Source organism: Ceratotherium simum, chromosome 10 (assembly GCF_057802395.1).
Source record: "Ceratotherium simum simum isolate JZ-2026a chromosome 10, ASM5780239v1, whole genome shotgun sequence".
NCBI classification, from domain to species: Eukaryota; Metazoa; Chordata; class Mammalia; order Perissodactyla; family Rhinocerotidae; genus Ceratotherium; species Ceratotherium simum.
In genome coordinates, this window is record NC_141909.1 from 31,126,438 (window position 1) to 31,146,378 (window position 19,941).

General features: G+C 39.4%; 1 protein-coding gene across 6 annotated transcripts in view; it reads right to left on the bottom strand.

Annotated features, from left to right (window-relative positions):
• Positions 1 to 19,941, bottom strand: part of SCEL (sciellin) — a 104,276-nt gene that overhangs the window by 50,988 nt on the left and 33,347 nt on the right. For all 6 annotated transcript variants that reach the window (XM_087435958.1, XM_087435961.1, XM_087435959.1 and 3 more), the window contains 3 exons: positions 4,908 to 4,988; positions 2,605 to 2,670; positions 793 to 852 (listed from right to left, as the gene is read on the bottom strand). In XM_087435958.1, coding sequence (XP_087292084.1) covers positions 793 to 852; positions 2,605 to 2,670; positions 4,908 to 4,988 — 207 coding nt within the window. The remainder of the gene's footprint in view (positions 1 to 792; positions 853 to 2,604; positions 2,671 to 4,907; positions 4,989 to 19,941) is intronic.

Here is a 19,941-nt window from a genome sequence, read left to right on the forward strand (position 1 = left end):
CATGGATGTTAGCCCAGGGCCAGTCTCCCTCAGCAAAAAGAGGAGGATTGGCATCGATGTTAGCTCAGGACTAATCTTCCTCACAAGGGAAAAAACAAAAGAGTGATTCATTCCAGACAAATGAGCTTGCCTGAGTGAAAGAACAGAGAGAAGCCAGGAAATAGCATGTTTGAGAAGGAAGTTGAATGTAGCTTAGGACATTCTAAATCGAGGTGCTGGGGAGATAGATAAGTAGAGATTTGAGCCAGCAACATAAATACAGAACTGGAACAAGGTCAAAACAGCTGAGATAACTGGGATGAGTACAATCACCAAAGGAGGAGGCAGAGGAAATAGAGTATCCATAAATGTCAGCGTCACCCAATTTTCAGGGACACATATCTAGAGACACTGATTCTTTCTTCTTTTAAATTAGATATAATAAACAGCATTGGGATTTTGTTCATATTTGGAACTTTTTTTTTTTTTTTGGTGAGGAAGAGGGGCCCTGAGCTAACACCTGTTGCCAATCTTCCTCTTTTTGCTTGAGGAAGAGTGGCCCTGAGCTAACATCTGTGCCAGTCTTCCCCTATTTTGTATGTGGGACGCCTCCACAGCATGGCTTGCTGAGTGGTGTAGGTCTGAGCCTGGAATCCAGGCCTGCAAACCTGGGCCGCTGAACCAGAGCACACCGAACTTAACCACTATGCCATCAGGCAGGCCCCCATACTTGGAATCTTTAAAGGTACTGGTTAAGCATTTTTGAAATATAAAGAGAAGGAAAAAACAAGCTCAAAAGCTCTGAGATCTTACCCTTTGTCAGGTTTCTGAAGTGAAGTGTCCACTTTGACAATGTTCTCGAGATCCTGACTCCTTCAATGAAAAATAAATACAAGTCAGTGACAGTAAAGCTATCTTTGAAGTAGGTAAAATTCTTCATCCGTTTTTAGTGAAGAAAGAGATAGTCCGTGTGTTGTTCAGGAATTATTGAGTTTAACTGAATAACAAATTAGTTCTATCGTATCAGCTCACAGCACAGACACACACGCAAACACACACACACACTCCCCCCTGTTATTCCACCTGGGCATTGGCTCTGCCATCTAGTGCTCGCAGAAATAACTACAGTTTCTTCTAAAGACTCATATTGGCTGCTCCCAAGTTCTCTACTTAAAATAGGGTATGGACAAGAAAATATAGTTAACCGCATAAGTAAACACAGAAGTGTGTTCAGAAGTTTTTCTACCGGAGCCAAGGAGCATTAAGCAACATATCCAGATGATTAATTAGTCCCTCACATGAGGTGAAAATATCTGTTGTCTTAGGCTTCCAAAGGGAAAGAAAGTACGTTTTAAACTATAGGATAGGTGGAAGCATCTGACCCATAGAGGGCTTGAATCCATGCTTGTCTCCCGAGGTCATGAAAAGGAGTAATTGTAAAAATCCTTATAGGTTTCCCTGTAATTAAGACCTATGTTTCACAAACAATGTCTCATAGAAGGTTAATAGACTTCCACGAAGAGAGAATTTTGTAGTCAAGTAAATTTGGGAAATGTAACCTACTTCTGGAGATTCAGAATACATATGAGCACACTGAAGATTCTGAGAAGTCCTGTGGCAGAGGACTCTATTTAATTATGTTCCCTAAAAGCGTTGGGCCATTAACCCCTTCTTTCACAGAACATGCATTGATGTCTCGTGGCACATGGGACACAGTTTGGGAAACGTTGAGGTAGCACTGCACTTTAAGTCACTAGGTACAAGGAAAACATGATTTTCCCCAAAGGTAAGGTATCTATGTGAGGTATGTTTCAAACTGGGACTCTTCTGAGAGTCAAGGGAAATGATAAAATTAAAAAAAGAAAAGAAAAGTATGTAACTTCTGAACTTCGAAAAACGTTTTCAGTCAAAAAAATTTTTGACTGAAAAATTGATTTATTATAATAGTTAAGATGGTAAATTTAATGTTATATGTTTTTTACCATAATAAAAAAATTGGTTTATCATATTGATAGAACTATAAAGTAGCATTGTTCAAAAACTAATCTCAAAAATAGTGGGTTTTTCCCAAAAAATAAAAAATGAGAACAAGATATATCTAAAACAAATGCTAAACTAGATGAGATGTACAAGACAACAGGCATAAATCAGGACTATCATGGGGAAACCTTACCCAAAGGCATCAATACAATTTGTAAGCCTCTTCCTGATGATGCTGGTGGGGGTGGATGTGACCTTATCATACAGCCAATTCCAGACAAAGCTTTTGTAGAACAAGTTCAATCAGTTAACTATATTTCCACCTCTTCATTTACGTATGCCTTAACACCAACTATATCACAGAACTGGGGACAAATGCTGGAATAAAGAGGTGTTTTCCTGTCTTAAGGGGTCTAATCTTATTCTGCTGTCACGTTCAGACAATTTTGGTTATTTTCTTAATGTAAAGCTTAAACTAGAAATAAAAGGAATAAAATTCTCAGCTACATATAAAAATATCTATATCTACTATATTTAAGTGGAAAATTGACTTTAATTATTAATTGTTTTGTGTTCTTAAGTGTTCTAATAAAGCATACTTTATCATTTCTACAACTACATAGATATAGATGTAGATCATTGTACCTTATATTTCTTTCAGCAGATCTGTTAGTTTCTGTATATACACCCGGTTTAGGTGGACATATCTGCCTATATTTTTAAAGTTAAAAATAACATCTGTTAGGTAAGGAAACACTTCTCTGTTAAATTTAAATTTATAGGAAAACATTTATATTCAAAAAGATAAGTGTGTTAGAACAACAGTACTACTTGAGATAACAAACTTACCTTAGCTCTTTTGGTTCACTAGAACTCAACCATCTTCTATTTGAAATTCTAGAGTCCAATATACTAACTTTGCAATTTAGCTTATCTGTTTTAATATACTTCTAACCACTGGATATATTTAGATATATCTGTCTTAAACATGTTCATGTTTATTCTATTTTAGTTTCCAATCATCAATAAAGCATTTTCATACTTACCTCTGTTAGATAACGATATAAGATTTTAAAATATTAAGAATCATTTTTTTATTATTAGGCATCAGAGGAATGATTTTTTTTCTTAAAGACATTCCATGTGAATATTATCAAGAAGTATATTTGCTCAGATAAGATGGGAAATATTTTTATATTTCTAGTACACCCATCACATTAAGAAGGAAAACATTGAGTTGACAGTATTAAATTTTACAATGTTAGGTTCTGTGACAATTTATGATATAAGGCTTTTCTCTGTTCTTTTTCTAAGTATCTTATTGACCTACTTATACATTCTTGCTTTTCCTCAAGAAACTCTATTCAACTATTTTTTGTACCCCTGAGGACATGTGTTAATTACATAGGAAACACTTCCTTTTCATATTCTTTCATTAAAATCATCTTGCTGTGATTAAAGTAATCAGGGTTTAAAACATGCAAGTTGTCCTAATTTTATTTTTAAGATGATTGGTGGAAAAAAGAAACTAGAGTAGTAAAAATGGATTAGACCAATTCCCGTGAAATTTAGCTTCTTTTGAAACTGCACAAGCTCACTGCTCTAGAGATGCTGATTTTAGATTAGAATTTAGGTGGTACTAAAGCCAATTTATCTTAGCCCCCTAAAAAAAATCCTATTCAAATTGAGATTTAATTGTGCAATACTATAAGAGTAAAAGGAAAAATAAGATAAAAAGTTTGAGAAGTTATTTTTAAGAGTATAATTATAACCAATGTACAAATAAAAAGTTATAAATCTCGTTTATATTTTTTATTAAATCGATGAAGAAGTATTTTCTTGACTCGGTTAAAAAAAAATTTATCTTCTCATCCTAAGGACAAAATTTCAAAGATCCTGTGAAGTTTCATTGAATTCAGACCTGAGTTTTTAACTCAGTAGGCTGAACCCCTAATGCTACATAGGCCTGCCTCCCAATTGGCATATTCTAGCTGAATTTATCCTCTTACTAAAGAATAGTTCTAGAATTGTCTCACATTTTGTCAAAAAATCACCATCAAAAGCAAACATACAAAAGAATCAAAGGCAGCAATCAAGCAGATCTAATGTATTCAGTCTTCATTGAGATACCATTTTTTAAAATCGCACAATAATAATGGAAATGTGCAACGTATGTCTTGAAAAATGGTTTGAGATTATTAAACAGTTTAACAGGAACACATGGGAAGATTTTCACATCTCTGAATTTGTTTTTTAGTATTAATTATAAAGTGTCAGAGATTCAAAGTGGAAAAGCAAGTCTGTCTTTTTTTGTTGATTCAGAGAGAAGTTAATTAGAAGATTTTTCAAAATTTGTGATAGTTTTGAAATAGATTACAAATTCCTTAGCTAAAACAAGACTAAAGAACTACCCAAAGGTATTTCTAACATAAGGGAGGGTTTGAACAGTAACATAAAGTTTCAAGAACATCTTTCATCAGAAAATGTAGCTCTTAATGGAAAACTTAACTAGGACTAAATATAAACTGTGTGTGTGTGTGTGTGTGTGTGTGTATGCACATATATATATGGCTTATATTGATATTATATATAATATATGTCAAATACATATATACATATATATTTATATTTTTATATACAGAGAGAGAGGTTCCTTACATATTGGCTCCTAATACATAACCTAGTGGAAGCCTGAGTATGAACACTTCCTGGACATGAATGTTGTTCATTTCTATCTTGAAGGTGTAATGGCCGTAAGTATTTGAAGGCAAACATAAATACACACTTGTGTTGGCAAACAGAGTTAGAAAAGCTTTACAAGTGCCTCTTCAGAGAATGTGCACACAAAACATATCCATGCTTTGTACAAAACAGCCCACAATTCATTTGCTTTCATTTCCCTTGAACTTCTTCATTTTGGCAAAAAATTCTGCAGTGCTAGGTCTTACCTATTATCTCGTCTTAGCTGGTTAGGAGATGAAACAGGAGAACTGGGCTTTGGAGGTATTGGAGGGTGAACAGTTGGTTCCCTTTAAAGCAGAAAACAGCAGTTCGTTTCACCATGGAAACATGGTCAAGTTTAGCATCTATTAACCAAATGCATTTATTGCCTACGTGGAAATATCTCCTGCATCTCACAACCTCCACGCATGAAGTACCTGAAAGGTCAGAACCTATGGAGCACCGACCTTTAAAGAAGTCAAATATTTAAATTACAGATATTTTGAAAGTTCATTTAACCAGATTTTTGGAAACCCTATCATCTTTAACTGTAGTTTGAAACATAATGTGTTCTTTAAACAGCTTAATATTGTGCTAGACTATCTAGCTCAAGCCGTGGCATTTTGGGTCAGCAGCACACGAGCATAGTAAATGGTTCTTGGGCATTAACATATAAGCTTCTTTAGGAATTATGTCAACTATCAGGCTGCTACGGAAACAGCAAGAAACGGTTTCAATTCCACAGACCTCAAGGTAAAGTTGATTTGAAGTTCTTAACTAAATCTGACTTAAATATTGTCAGCACAGGCCAGTTTGATAATAGCAAAGCATATATGTACAGTCAGCCTAAACTTTCCAATGAAGCGCCATGGTAACCACTGAGCTGGTGTGACTGGATGACCTAGGAACTGAAGACAGGCAATTATGTGCATATTTTGGCTGGAATCAGCACCATACCCAGGGCATGTCACTCCCCCCACCCCAACCACTACCACTCCAGTTGTTCCCTATTATCCTCAAGATAAATTTCATAAAGTACTCTGTAATCTAGACTCTGTTTACCCCTCTGGCTTCTGCAGTATGCGAGGTGAGCACATAGGTTCTGGAGTCAGGCTGCCTGAATTGCCAGCTGTGTGGTAATGGGTTAACCTGATTCCATTTCTTCATCTGAAATAACCTTTCTAATAGGATTGTTGGGGTGTTGCCAGCACTGAATGAGATCATGCTTTTATTTATTTATTTTTTTGACAGCGTTGTGTACTTTATTTTTATTTCTTTCTTTCTATTGCTGTATAATTGACTAGATCATGCTTTTATTTAACAAATTTTTTTTGGTAGCTTTCTATGTACAAGGCATTCTACAAAATGCATAATTCCCCTGTTCTCAAAAGGCTTTCAATACACAAATAAATATATGACAAATGGAGAAAAGTGCTACGAGGAAAACTAAAACACAGGAAAGGGATATAGAGTGATGGGGTAGGGACACTATTTTGTATAGAATGACCTGGGAAGGTCTTTCTGTGAGGCGAAATTTGAGCTAAGATCTGAAAGAAGTGATAAAATGAGCCATGAGGATATTGGAGGAAGAGCATATAAATATGAACATCATCAGCTTAGAGATGGTATTTAATAGCTGAAACTGGACGAGATCACTAAGGGAGTTAGTGTAAGTAAAGATGAAAAGAAGGCCAAAGGTTGAACCCTGGGCCCTGCAATACTTAGATGTCAAGAATATGAGAAGGAAACAGCAGACGAGTCTGAGGAGAAGTGGCCAAGGAGAAAAGAAGAGACATATGAGGGTGTGATAGCCCGGAAGCCAAGTGAGGAAAGTGTCTCAAGAAGGGAGTAATTGGCCAAGCCAAATGTTACTGACAGATCAAATAAAACAAGGATTGGGAAGTTAGCATGGTTTGGGCGATATAGTGGTCATTGGAAACCCTGATAAGAGCAGTTTTGATGGGGAAGTGGTGAAAAAACATTATAGGAGTGGATTCAAGAGAATATGGGAAGTAGAGGCATTGATGTAGATACTTCTTTTGAGGCATTTTGCAGTGAAGAGGGAAGCGAGAAATGAGTAGCCATCTGTAGGTTGATGGGTCAAGAAAGGTTACTACAGTATGTAGTTAGGATGATGGGAATGATCCAGTGGAGAGGCTAAATTTGATGGTGCAGGAGAGTGAGTGGAAAGTGCTAGACAGATGTCCTTGGGAAGTGATGGGACTTAAGGCACAAGTGGGCTGGTTGGTCTTAGACAGACCTGCTACTATGGATGAGCTCTCTGTAGTAGCTACTACTCTCTGTAGTACTACTCTCTGTAGTAGCTACTCTGTAGTAGCAGAGAGAGCTTATCCATAGTAGCAGGAGGGAAGGAGACTAGATGGATACAGCTGAGGTATGCTGGTTGATTTGGAGTGGGAAAAATTTTCCTTCATTTGTTTCTATTTCCTCATTAAACAGGAATCAAGTTCATTAATTCAAAGTGAGGAGGGGGAACAGGAGTTGGAGAAGAGAGGAGCAGAGAGAATGTGTGAAATGGTTTCTAGGAGAGCAGGAGAGTAAATGGATTCAGGAAATGTAGTATGATGATAATAAAAATGACACACCATTATATGTGATTATTACATGCCAAGAACTTTTCTAAATACTTTATATATATTAACTCATTTAATCCTCACTGCAATCCCAGAAATAAGTATCATTCTTCTTCCTATTTTACAGATGAAAAGACTGAGGCACAGAAAGTAAAAATGTATATGCCATGATAATACAGCTGGTAATGGGCAGAGTGAGGAATCTGAACCAGGAAGTCTGGCTCCAAGTCCTCCTCATGCTTTGCTGCCTCTAAAGGGATCCTTGGGCAGCACCAGTGGCTCAGTGAAGGTTAGTGCTCATGGAATTAAAATAAGGCTAGTTGGCACCATTTTCCCTGGCCATATTCAGTTGCTTCAGGGGCAGGAATAGAATAGACAGAGTTGGATTTAACTAAGTTTATGATTCAGCCAAGTGAGTGCAACAAAAAGAAAGATGGCAAGGGAGGGGAAGGAGTACACAAGGAAGTGATTACAATGAGGGACCGTGGACTCTGAGAGGGACTTGGAGGAAAGGGAGGATGTGAGGGGAGAGGGGCTGTGGTAGAATCAATGCATTGCTAGTTGTGGTGGGGCTAAAGCATTTCTGGAATCAGATAACTGGAGGGAGTGAGCTGGACAGATGGAATGTGGAAGCCAGAGAGAGAAAGCTTTGCAATTGAAATTTTGTAGCATGTGTGGTTACTTACAAGGGCAAGATCTATGGGTGGCTGAGGTAGGGTGAAGAACAAGGTCATTGGAGAGGAGGTCAAGGAAGTGAGAGGCCAGGATAGGGACAGATCCTCTAAACAGATTTGGAAATTACCAAGCTCTATGACAGGAGTTTCTGAGAGACAATGACCACTGTGCCAAAGTCTTCAAAAGAGTGAGAGTGAGTGACTCAAAGACCTTCAGGTGACTCCAGTGAGGAAGAGAAGCTCAGGATGGAATGGGTTCAAAGAAATGGGGAATTTTAGGGAGGAGGGAGTTAAAATTGAGAGGAAGGGGCAATCAGGAACAAACAGGACCCCTCCCCTTCCTCCAGACCCTGTGATATGTGGAGTTAGGAGGAAAACTGCCCTCACTGAGAGGGAGGCTGTGGGAGCAGGGTCTTCTAGGAGAACTCAAGCAAGAGGTGAGCGATCATTCAGAGGTGAGGCTGAAGAGTAACGAGTTTTGATGGTAATGGATGACACATCCAGGGAGACATCATAGAAAGATTTGAGAAGTTAGGATGCAGTTACGTTGGGTCGGGTTCAGTGATACACAGAGCGCTGTGGGGATGCTCCAGGTAATAAGAAATCATGTGGGGGCCTGCCGGGGTGCAAGCAGTTAGGTGCATGTGCTCTGCTGCGGCGGCCTGGGGTTCGCCGGTTTGGATCCAGGGAGCGCACCAACGCACCGCTTGTTAAGCCATGCTGTGGCGGCGTCCCATATGAAGTAGAGGAAGATGGGCACGGATGTTAGCCCAGTGCCAGTCTTCCTCAGCAAAAAAAAAAAAAAAAGAGGAGGATTGGCATTGGATGTTGGCTCAGGGCTGGTCTCCCTCACAAAAAAAAAAAAAAAAGGAAGAAATGATGTGACTGGAGTTCCCAAGGGGATCCATGGCCACAAGGATGGAGGATGTGATGGAATTAGTCCTGAAGCTTTCTTGGCAGAGTGTGAGAGCGAGTCTCCGGGTGATGGGCAGTGGAGCAGCAGAGCACAGAGCATAGTGAATCTCCTGGCTCTTGTGTCAATGGTGGCATTGAAGCCAGCAGAAGGGCATGCAAAGCCTTAGAGCACTGCCTGGCTCACTGTAAGTGTTCAGTAAATGCCTAGTGCTGCCGTTGTTTTTATCCCACATGAACCCAATACTGTAGCTTTGCCAAAGCACTTGCACTTCCTACCCCCCAGCCCCCACACCACCATATTCTCTCTCCTCTCTGGCACACCTCTTTCTCCCTTTCACCTGGATACTCCCCCCTTGCCCTTCGGACTTTGGCTTGGATGTTACCATCTCCGGTGGTACCCAAAGCTATGCCAGATATGTCCCTATGTCTCCCATAGCACACTATTTTTATAGCAAATATCACGCTGTTCCGGATTATCCATAATTTTCAGTCTCTACACTGGACTGAAAGCTCCTAAAAGGATAGTTATATCCTAAGTGCTAGGATTGTGTGTGATGTTGGTGCCCAATAAAGATGTGTTGAAAGAGGGAATGATTGACTGAATTTTTATTTTTGGGGGAGGGAAATGGCTACCGAAGAGGGGCCTGAAACTTTAAAAATCTGTTCAAGTTTAGTTGTCCCATAGGAGAAGTCCATTGTTGATTCCACTACTGAATACCTAGTAAGTACCAGGCTCTCAGATGAGTTATCGTGTTACATGATATGCCTGGAAAAACAATTTACATGAAAATAGTCTCCCTATTCTGGCCCAGTGTTACATTTTACAATTAGATATTATTTTATTTGTATTGTCATCATCTTCTCTTCTCAAAAAATATCCCTGTTTTGGGGATAATGTGATATCACTCAAGTGATAGTGTGTCTTTAGTGCATCTGTGTGGGTTAGCTGATTATATGGTTTTCTTCCAGGGGTAGAGGAAAGGAGTGAGCAGGTGGCCAGTCCTAGGTAATAATAAGTCTGTCCAGGGCACTGGATACAGGCGAGAGAGAGCTAACAAGATGGAAAGGAGGATTACAAAAAGGAGAAATAAGATGGTGCCAAACTTTGCTTATGTCAGAGTCGTGTTGATGAAAGCTAAATTTCTTTCAGTTTAGAATGGCTAAGGCCTCGAAGAGGCGGTGGTTATTGATCGGGTGCGTCTGGGAGGCAGAGATGGACGAGTAGAGAGGTAGATCTGGGTACACAGTGCAGAGACGGTTTGGGGGATACCCAGGAAAGAAAAGGTAGATGTGCAGTTGCGAAGGCCAAGAAAAGCAGAGGGGCGTAGTTCTTCCCGAGGGTGATGCATTTACCCACTGCTGGGCCGGGGCCAGGAGAGGCCACATTGACTTCAATTCACCTCAAAAGAGCTTTCATTCGCATCTTTGCAATGACAGCCCCAGATGACAGATCCCAAGCCCTTGGGGGCAATGAGAGAAGTCATTCATGCCATGCCAGGAGCTCGATGTGATGCCAAGCAGAGGGATTAAAATGCAAGAGCAAGGCAGGAAGCTGTGGCCCGGAATGTTTTTGAAGAGAAGGAAACAAGAGACATTCACGTGGAATGATCCTGTTTGAATGCCACTTTGAGATGCAATGTTTAAGCTTGGACAAGTTGACCCTGGCTCTACCCTCTGCCTTTCCCTCAATCCCACAAGACCTCTGCAGGATCAATGCCACCACATTAATGGCTATAATTGTAAACAATAACTTTCAGGATAAAAAGGCAGCTTTCACAAGAAACACGTGAAAACTTGTAGATAGTAGTCCAAAGGCCAGAGCTAATAGAAATAACACTGTAAAGCTGTTTATATTTCTTCATTTTCATGTGCTGCTGCAAAGATCACTTCTTTCCATTATGGCTTTTTTAGATAACACGCTTGGCTCTGTGACTTCTGCTCAAGACTGACTTTGTGAAGAACATTTCTATTACCACAGCACAGGTCTAGGTTGAAACAAGAATAATTGACTCTAATATTTATGAGTTTTGTTTTCACTTTCCATTGTGCTTAGCTTTTGTAGCCCACAAATATAATTTTTATTCCAACAATGGCAAAGGAGATAAACTTAATGTTTTTTGAGTTCCAGTAACATGCTAACTTTGCCAAGCTCTCACATACATTATTTTATTCAATCTGTACATCAATCCTGTGGAGTGTATATTATTATTTTTTTCACTGAGTTTCAAAAATGTTGAGTAATTTGCTCTGTGTCACATTGCTGGTAAGTGGTTCAGCTAGGGTTTCAACCTAGTCTTTCTGATGTCAAATCCCATGCTTTGTTCTCTATATCATACTGTATCAAACCAATACTTTTCCAGGTATTTCCAATGCAAATCTAAGAACAGTAGGTTGCGCTGTATTATTTCCTTTCCCAAGGAAGGAGTCGGCAGCTCAACAAGCACTTACGGCACAACTGCCCCAGTAATAATGTTAGGACGCATAGCAGTGTATGAGGCAAAACCAGGCATTCAAAGACTGGAAAGGGTGTGGTCCATGCTCTCAAAGAGCTTATAGAATGCAAGGCACATGTTCAAAAGAATGATTACTGTGATGATGTCTCCCTTTCTAGCAGCCAGTGGCCATTTCCACAAACGATAACCAGCAATGGAGCATGCACTGGACTAGAATTCCAGAGATCTAGGTTCTAGACTAGACTAGCTTTGCCACTAACTTTCAGTTTGATCCTGGAAAGAATGCTGATTCTTTCTGAGTTTCTGCTTCTTCATTTACAAGAGGAGGAGATTGGTCCACATACGTGGTTGGCAAACCACTATGTGACCCTGGGAGAAAGAGTTATCGCAAGGAATCCTCAATTCCACAGAGCCCCGAGTACTTGCTATAGACTAAGTATGATGCACATTCATATACTGCACTTCCAAATATATGTAGATGCAGTTGTGGTTAACAAAATGTAAATTAGTATAATTTAGGTCAGATCTGTGAGAACGTATATAAACTTTAGCTGATCAATAAACACAAATTTTTAAGTATTGCTGAATTTGTAGCAGCTTGTGGTCTTGATATGTTTTCTCAAAGACGTACTAAGAATAGTCCAACTATTATCAAATGAAACTGAAAATTTTCAGCATTAAAAAAGGAGTCTACTCAAAATGGATCATAGTCCTATGTATATAACATACAACTATAAAACTTTTAGAAGAACACACAGAAGAAAAATCTTTGTGACCATGGTTTAGGCAGATAGTTCTTAGATATTAGACCAAGAGCACAATTAATTTAAAAAAAACTTGATAAATTGGATTTCATTAGATTAAAAAACTTTTGATCTGCAAAATACATTGTTAAGGGAATGAAAATATAAGTCACATACAGAGAAAAAATATTTGGAAATCACATATCTAACAAAGGATTGTCAGATGGCTGTGTGTGAACATTTAAAGCATCTTTGCAAACAAGCCAAATGTCCTTCAACTGGTGAATGTATAAATGAACTGTGTACCTCCATACAATGGAATACTGCTCAACAATGAAAAGGAATGAAACTGATACCTGTAACTGCATGGATGAATCTCACATGCATTATGCTAAGTGAAAGAAGCCAGATTCAAAAGGCTATATATACTTTGTGATTCCACTTATATAACATTCTGAATATATCTAAGAGAGGAAGAAGAAAGATCAGAGGACAAAGAAGTGTCCCCAAGTATGAAGACAGTCCTAAGTAAAATATTGGTCCTCGCACCCCCACCCCCTATTTTTCACTGCCCTCCCCCCAGGCTCTTAGAAGCACAGTCCCTATGTCAGAGTATGCTCCTGTCACCCACACTACACCACACCCGGGCCTCCCTGCCTTCCAGAGGCTTCTTGCTACAACGCTTTCCCTTCTCCACAAAATCCAAACCACCTTTGCCTCAGTGTGCTCCAACTGTACCCGGTTCTAGCAGGAAAGAAAACTGATTCATGTAATTGACACTGAGATTTGAATGACCAGAGACAGCCCCTTTAACCTGTCAGAGTTTTCAGGCTTTTAATTGAGGTGAGATTTATGATCTCTAGTTGATACACCTTCAAGCAATACTCCTAAACAGTGAAATAAATTTTTTCTATATAAAATTGTTTGCCTTTTATGGTTGGGGCACAGGGAGTTGTAGCTTGGAGGGTGATGTTTTTGGCAGAGCACTTGCCCCCAGGTATCCTGATTCTCACAGCTTGTCCCTCGCCCCTGCTTCTGAATCTGAAGATCCCCTGCTGCATCACACTCCAGGGGGCTCCCCTGGCAGTGGCAGAGGCCACAGGGACTCCAGGAAATGGAGGGGCGGGGGAATCTGGATTGGGGGAAGCGGGGATGTTTTTTGCTGGTTGTTGTTTGAATGCATGAGTTACTTAAAACCAGCATCAGGAGATCAGAGACTGTCTATGTTGACCTCATAGGACTGAGGAAAAAGCAACTCATTGCTAAAGGTTAAGTTCTCCATTTCCACATTCTGAGTTACCTGTCTCCTCATTCTATTTAAGCAACACTTTTCAAAAATAATAAACCTTAACTCAGGTTAATGTTTTAATTATTTTGACTGTTTAGAATGGATATTCTAGGCATTCAGATAAGATTTTAAAACCACCGTACTTTGACATTTTAGTGAGAGTCTTAGAATCTTAATTTTTGCAAAACAGATTCCAGTTAATATAAAGAAGACTTTTGTTGACATAAAAATGAAATACATTGATTTAATTTAGCATGATAGCAAACTTTGTAGAACGTTTGGTACCAATAGAGTTAAAAATATTGCAGCATAATTAGAAAGGTCACATTTTACCATTTATAGTTACAGACAGAAAAATATAACTGTAGTGCAAGGTTGCCATGGCAACTCGCTTCTCAATCAGGATTTTTTTTCCTCCTTCAGCTCTACCAATCAGCTAACTAGAAGTGAAAACCACTGAAGGAGAAGAGGTCGAAACAAATATGGATGAGAAATTATGAAAGTACGTAGCAAGTGTTTAATTATATGGTAATTTCCTAGGTGTGTTCCCACTATTTTAATTTTATCGGATATTATTTCCTTCTCTGTCTTTGGAAATGATTCCAGAAAAAAAGACATTGTTTTTTTGTTGGTGGTGGTAGTGGTGGTAGCTTCACTGTTGATCCTGAATCAGTATAATGGGTAACATCATAAACATTCATATTGTGTGTTAAGCAACTACCTTATTTCAGCTTCAGTGAGTTTCTTAAATGAACTTCACATGCCATTTAACCACCGAACCTCTAAGTCACCTACATACATAGTCAGAAGCACTTGAATTTACCAGGAACAGAATACCAAGATTTAACGGTGGGTTCTGAACTCAGAAGCAACTTCATTATCAAATTCCTAGAAATGCTATGCCCATATTTCACTATGAAACAACTGAACATTTCTTATGAATGGTACCTAATATCCACTCCATTGTCTCAAGCCTGGGGGTAAATGTCATCACTCTTTTGAAGGACTCAAAGATGAGAAAAAGTTTAAGAACTTGAAAAATGAAGACATACGTAGTGATTGCTGACAAAATGCTTTGTGTCAGATTTTCTGATAAATCTGAAAATGGAAGAAGTGAAAAAGGAAAAACTGTCACTGGCTCTGACCTAAAATTTTTCATATTGAAGACATTTGTATTTTTTTTTAATATATTTCATAATCTCTAGCACCTGGCAGAGCTCAAATTACATAACAGCAAAGCATTAACTCTTAAAATAGAAACATGATATTCTGAAAAGGTACCTAAGCTTATTATAAATTGTGAATGGATATCTACCCATAATGTCTTATACTAAAAGACATTTTTTCACATGACATCGAATTTGTAATTACTGGATGTCCTGCTACTACTAAACATTAGTAATAAAGGATGAATTCAGAGAGTATCTCTTGGATTGAAATCCCATAGTTGTACACACACAAAGACACATGAATGCACAAGTGTGCACTCACGCACATATACACACCATGCTCTCTGGCATTAGAACCTTTACTCCTCCTCTCCTTTCTGCTTGGAATGGCCCCATACCCACCTCACCTCTGCACCTGGCTTACTCATACTCCTTCTTTAAGGTTTACCTCAAGCATCTTGTCTTTTGACCCTACTGCACCTCAAACACATCCTCTATTGCTTCCCTCTCCATCCTTCTGCGTATTTTGTTGCTGTCTCAGCCTTTCCCTTTATCATAACCCCAAGGACCTGCTCTCAGTTGGAGCCAGCCTTCATATTTAGCACTCCTGGCTCAAAACTGACTCCTTGATAGACTTTGTGTTTCTTGAAATAGGGACTGGGTCTTACACATCTCTGTGTTCTTAGCTTCTAGCAAATTGTTTTCCCAGCACATAGTCAGAGCTTAACAATTGTTTTGGAAAGAGAGAGAGACAGAGACAGACAGAGGGGGAGAAAGAGAAAGAGAGAGGGAGATGTTTAAACAGTCATCACAACTAAGCGCATAGAATAAAGCCTAACTACAAAGAGACAAATATGATAATGGATTGAGGGAAATTCCTTATCTTGTAGATACTAAGAAATATTAAAATTAATCAACCAATATGTACTTATTGATAAATTACTATGCATAAATTTATTGATGATTCAAAGGATTATAAGATGACATCAGCTAGTTGATGAGTATACCCCAAAAATGAGTAATATTTCAAGGTAACACACAATTAATTGCCAACTGAGGATTTCAGACAATAAGCTTTCTGAGTTCAGACAAAAAACAACCCCTTGGGCTGAGCAAGCTGTGTCGAGGAAAGTAATTCATATGAGACTGAAGGATGGGCTAGTTTGGGATGGTAGGATGAACCCGCCCTCGCTGTCTCCACCCTACATACACCTCACCTTTACCATGTAATTCCACTAATTATGGTCTCATTTTCTGGTTCTTCCTCTACCACCTGACGTGTAGACACACATCAATGTTCAACTTTCATTCTCTTCTCGTCTAAAATTTTCTCCATAGGTAACTTCACTCTGAAGATACCACCTTTAAAATCTCTGTGCTCATTCTCAAATCTGGATCTCCTACCTGAGCACCTTCCCCATTTCTCGCTGCTTGGAAATTACCTCCACAAATATATGCTTTCAGTATCCCAAGCTCTACCAGCTGAGATCAACGCACATTCAGCTTCATGAAACCAATTGTGTACTCCCCATTCTGCCCCTATTTCTTTCTACATTGATTGGTGACATCACTATGCTTAAAATCACCCCAGGCTTGGAAACCTAGCATTGTGTAATTCCTCTACTCCACTCCCTCAACACCTCTTTCAGGACCGTTTTCTGGAATCTCCTGTTAGACGGTCTCCCTACACATCAGAGGTCCTCCCAAATGCTGATGTTTTTCTCATGATCCCACAGCTGATCTGGTGTTGTGGTTACTCGTGCATCCATATTACCCAACTTTTGGAGATATTAAAGACCCCAAGCTGCTGCTGCCCTTCGAAGTTCTCTGACCCAGGAACTGCCCGCTATGCTGCTGAGGGGCGTCACCTAGACATGGAAGCCCTCTCTCTGCTCCCCACCTCCCTCAGGAGTTCCCTTGCCCTCCTTTCCTTCTGGTGGTGACCCCTGTGTGGTTGCCTTTGGAAAGTCTCACGCTGTGAGTGACTCCTTCCCAGGCAAACCTGTCAAAGCGCCATCCAAATAAAGCTTGTAGTGTGCTACTGTCACCCTGTGGTCATACCTTTTCCCTTGGTCAACATCCAATCCCTCAAACTCACTACAATGACTGATTGAATAAGAGGAGTAAGGGAGACAGAGAAGTTGATGACAGTTTTGGTATTTTAAGTGTCAGTAACTAGATGTTTATATTATTGTGACATCAGAAAGTAATTTTATTTTAAAAGGTAGCATAGAGTGCCTCCCAAAGAGTAAATACATCACCATGTTTGGTCATGAGGATGAGATTCTCTGAGCACAGCCTGGCATAGCAAAGAGAGAACTAAACCACCCAGTGTAAGTAATTAATAGAAATTGTATGTGTGTGTGGTGGGGGAGGGACAGAGAGAGTGAGGAAAAAGAGTAAAATAGAGATAGAAGAAAGAAGGAGTGAGAGGCTGCAGAGAAAAACAGGAACAGGGTCAGGCCTGTAGAGAAATGTCAGCCAATGAGAAATGACCAATAACAGGGGTGGCCAAGGAACTTACAAACAGGAATTTCCAATATTACATTTTACGTAGTTTGGTTTGGCCTTCTATGGTGTACTGCTACCACTCCCACCATCTGACATCTTTATTAAAACCTTATGCAAGTGTTATTTGGACAAATCAAGGAAAAGAAGCTGCCACCTTCTATGCCTGGCTTAAAAGAGAGAACAGACACAGATAAGTCAGAAGTGACATTTTGAAGAAAAATCACGTCAAAACATGGCCACAAGAACATAAGTGCCCCAGATGGGGAAGAAGACAGCATTTCAGGCAGAGGAAGCTTACACGATAAGGGTCTGTAGAAGGTGGGAGTATAGTACATTTAAAACAGATTCAGTGACTGGAACAGAGAGCAAAGGGGAGTTATGAGGAATGGAAGGAAGGTAAATGTAGGCAGTCAATCCTAAGGATTTAAGTCTTTAAGAACAATGAAAAGTCATAATCTTTATTTAGGAGGGTGATATGTTCCGATCATCCTTTTATAAATATCACTCTGGCAATTGGGTGGAGAAGAGATTGGGGGAGGGGAGTTATCAGGGTGAATGAAGAGAAATACTTAGGTAGCTACTGTTGTAGCCCAGGGGAGATATGACGACAGAAATGGAGAGAGGTATATGGATTCAAGAGGCATTTAAGAGGCAAATTGACAGGATTTACTAATGGATTGGATATTGGTGGTTAAGGAGAGAAAGGTGCAAAATACAACTTCAAGTTTTGGGGGTTTTGACTGGCTGGAGGATAGTATTATTAACTGAGATAGAGGACCAGCTTAGTGTGGAAAATTATTAATTTCATTTTGAACATGTTGAGTTTGCAGTGCTTTTGAGACATTAAAGTGAAAGTGTCAAGTAGGCACTTGGCTATCCAAAAATAACTCAGAGAAGAGGTCTCGAGTAGACAGAAATGAAGGAGTTGAGAACATGCAAATGGCCATTGAAGCCCTGGGCATGGATAATGCTGTCAAAGGGCAGAGCAGAGAATGATAAGAGAAGAGGGACTTTGAGCCATTAGGAACATCAACCTTTAATGGCTTGATAGAGGATGATGAGGTAGCAAAGGAGAGTGAGAAAGAATGACTAGAGAAATAAAAGAAACTCCAGGAGAGTGTGTTGGTGGGGGTGAGGAGTTCTCAAAAGACAATGAGAGAGAAGATTTCATAAAGACATGAATAGCCAGTGCTGCCATTTGAAAGGTCAGGTGCTTATCAGGACTGACATATCAATAAGAATTTATCAGCAAGGTCATTAGTGATCTGGAGAGAGCTGTTTCCATGAACTAATGGTGGCAGGAACCCAAAAGAATGGAGACAGAAAGTATTATCAACTCTTCTGAGAACTTTGGCTGTGAAGGAGAGATAGGGTGCCAGTTGAATGGATTTGTAAGGCTAGGCTATTAATTTTTAGAAGGCTCTTTTAAGATGAAAGGCATCTGATCATGGAGAATGGGGGAAACCAGTGAGCAGGGGTTTGATCAGAGAAATGAGAGGGAAAGACAGATGAATGCAATGAGGAACAGAGATTATAAAGCTAAAATTATGATTCAGTCTTGATTAAAATGAAAAGAAATTATAGGTTCTGATGGCATTTGATAAGAATACTTCAGAGGAAAGAATCTTGTTGACATAGGTTGGTCGTTCAAAACACTATGTGGTTGTTTCCCTTCTCAGCAAGAGAAGGAAGAGGAGGTCAGAGAACATTTACCTCCCAATGACCAAAGAGCAACCTTGGAAATCAGCTAGAGAAATTTTATTTAAGTTCAAAACTTTACATGTTATGTCATGCTATCATGAATTACAGTTCCTCTCCTTAATCTGGCTTTATCAAAAAGAGGGCAAGAGACTTTCAAAGATATTCAACTCAATTCCAAAATTTTGTTTGATTACGCAGGTCTTAACCCTCCCATTGTGAGACTAATGTATGTCATGCATAAAATGATACTTGTCTTGGGGCCGGCCCGGTGGTACAAGTAGTTAAGTGTGCGCGCTCTGCTGCAGTGGCCCGGGGTTCGCCCGTTCGGATCCCAGGCGCACACCGACACACCGCTTGGCAAGCCATGCTGTGGCAGCGTCCCATATAAAGTGGAGGAAGATGGGCACGGATGTTAGCCCTGGGCCAGTCTTCCTCAGCAAAAAAGAGGAGGATTGGCAGATGTTAGCACAGAGCTGATCTTCCTCACACACACAAAAAATGATACTTGTTTTAAGAAATTGCTTTTTTCTTTAGCTATAAAATATGATTATTTTAGAAAATTAAATTTTCTCATTTAAGCTCTAATTAAACTCACCAGCCTTATGTTAATTATATATAGAGAATTACATGTAGATATAGATATAGAAATAAATATAGACGTAGACATATAGTCATAGGTATAGACATACATATAAATATAGATAAAGGTGTGACATCATTAGTTCTTCTGTTGATAAAAAAAAAAACTTGAGACTCTTTGGGTGCAGCTTACCTCATGTCTGTAACAGATTTTAATCCAAATACAACACCAACACAGGTTTTCAATCCAAACACAACTAAGTTTGATTATTGCACACTATATAATTCAAGAAAGGAACAACTGGGGGATGGGGTGATGCACGATGTCAAAACCACAAAGAGGTCAAAGGGAAAAAATCTTCAGGAAAAGGACTCATTCCTGTAATAATTAGGAAGTCTGATGTTCTTTTCAAATGTGCTGCACAGACGGGAGTATGTGGGAGAAATGACATCTCCAGGAAAGATTAGGTGATGGAAAAAATGAAACTTCAAAAAAATGAAGAACAGAAAAGGGAGTGAGAGTGTCAGTATTAAGGGGGAATTCATTTGCAGAAGATAGGAGGGGAGAGAGAAGGACACCAGTGTGTAAGTGAAGGATGAAGGGAAATAAGGCTAGCATGGAGGTATTAGCTAC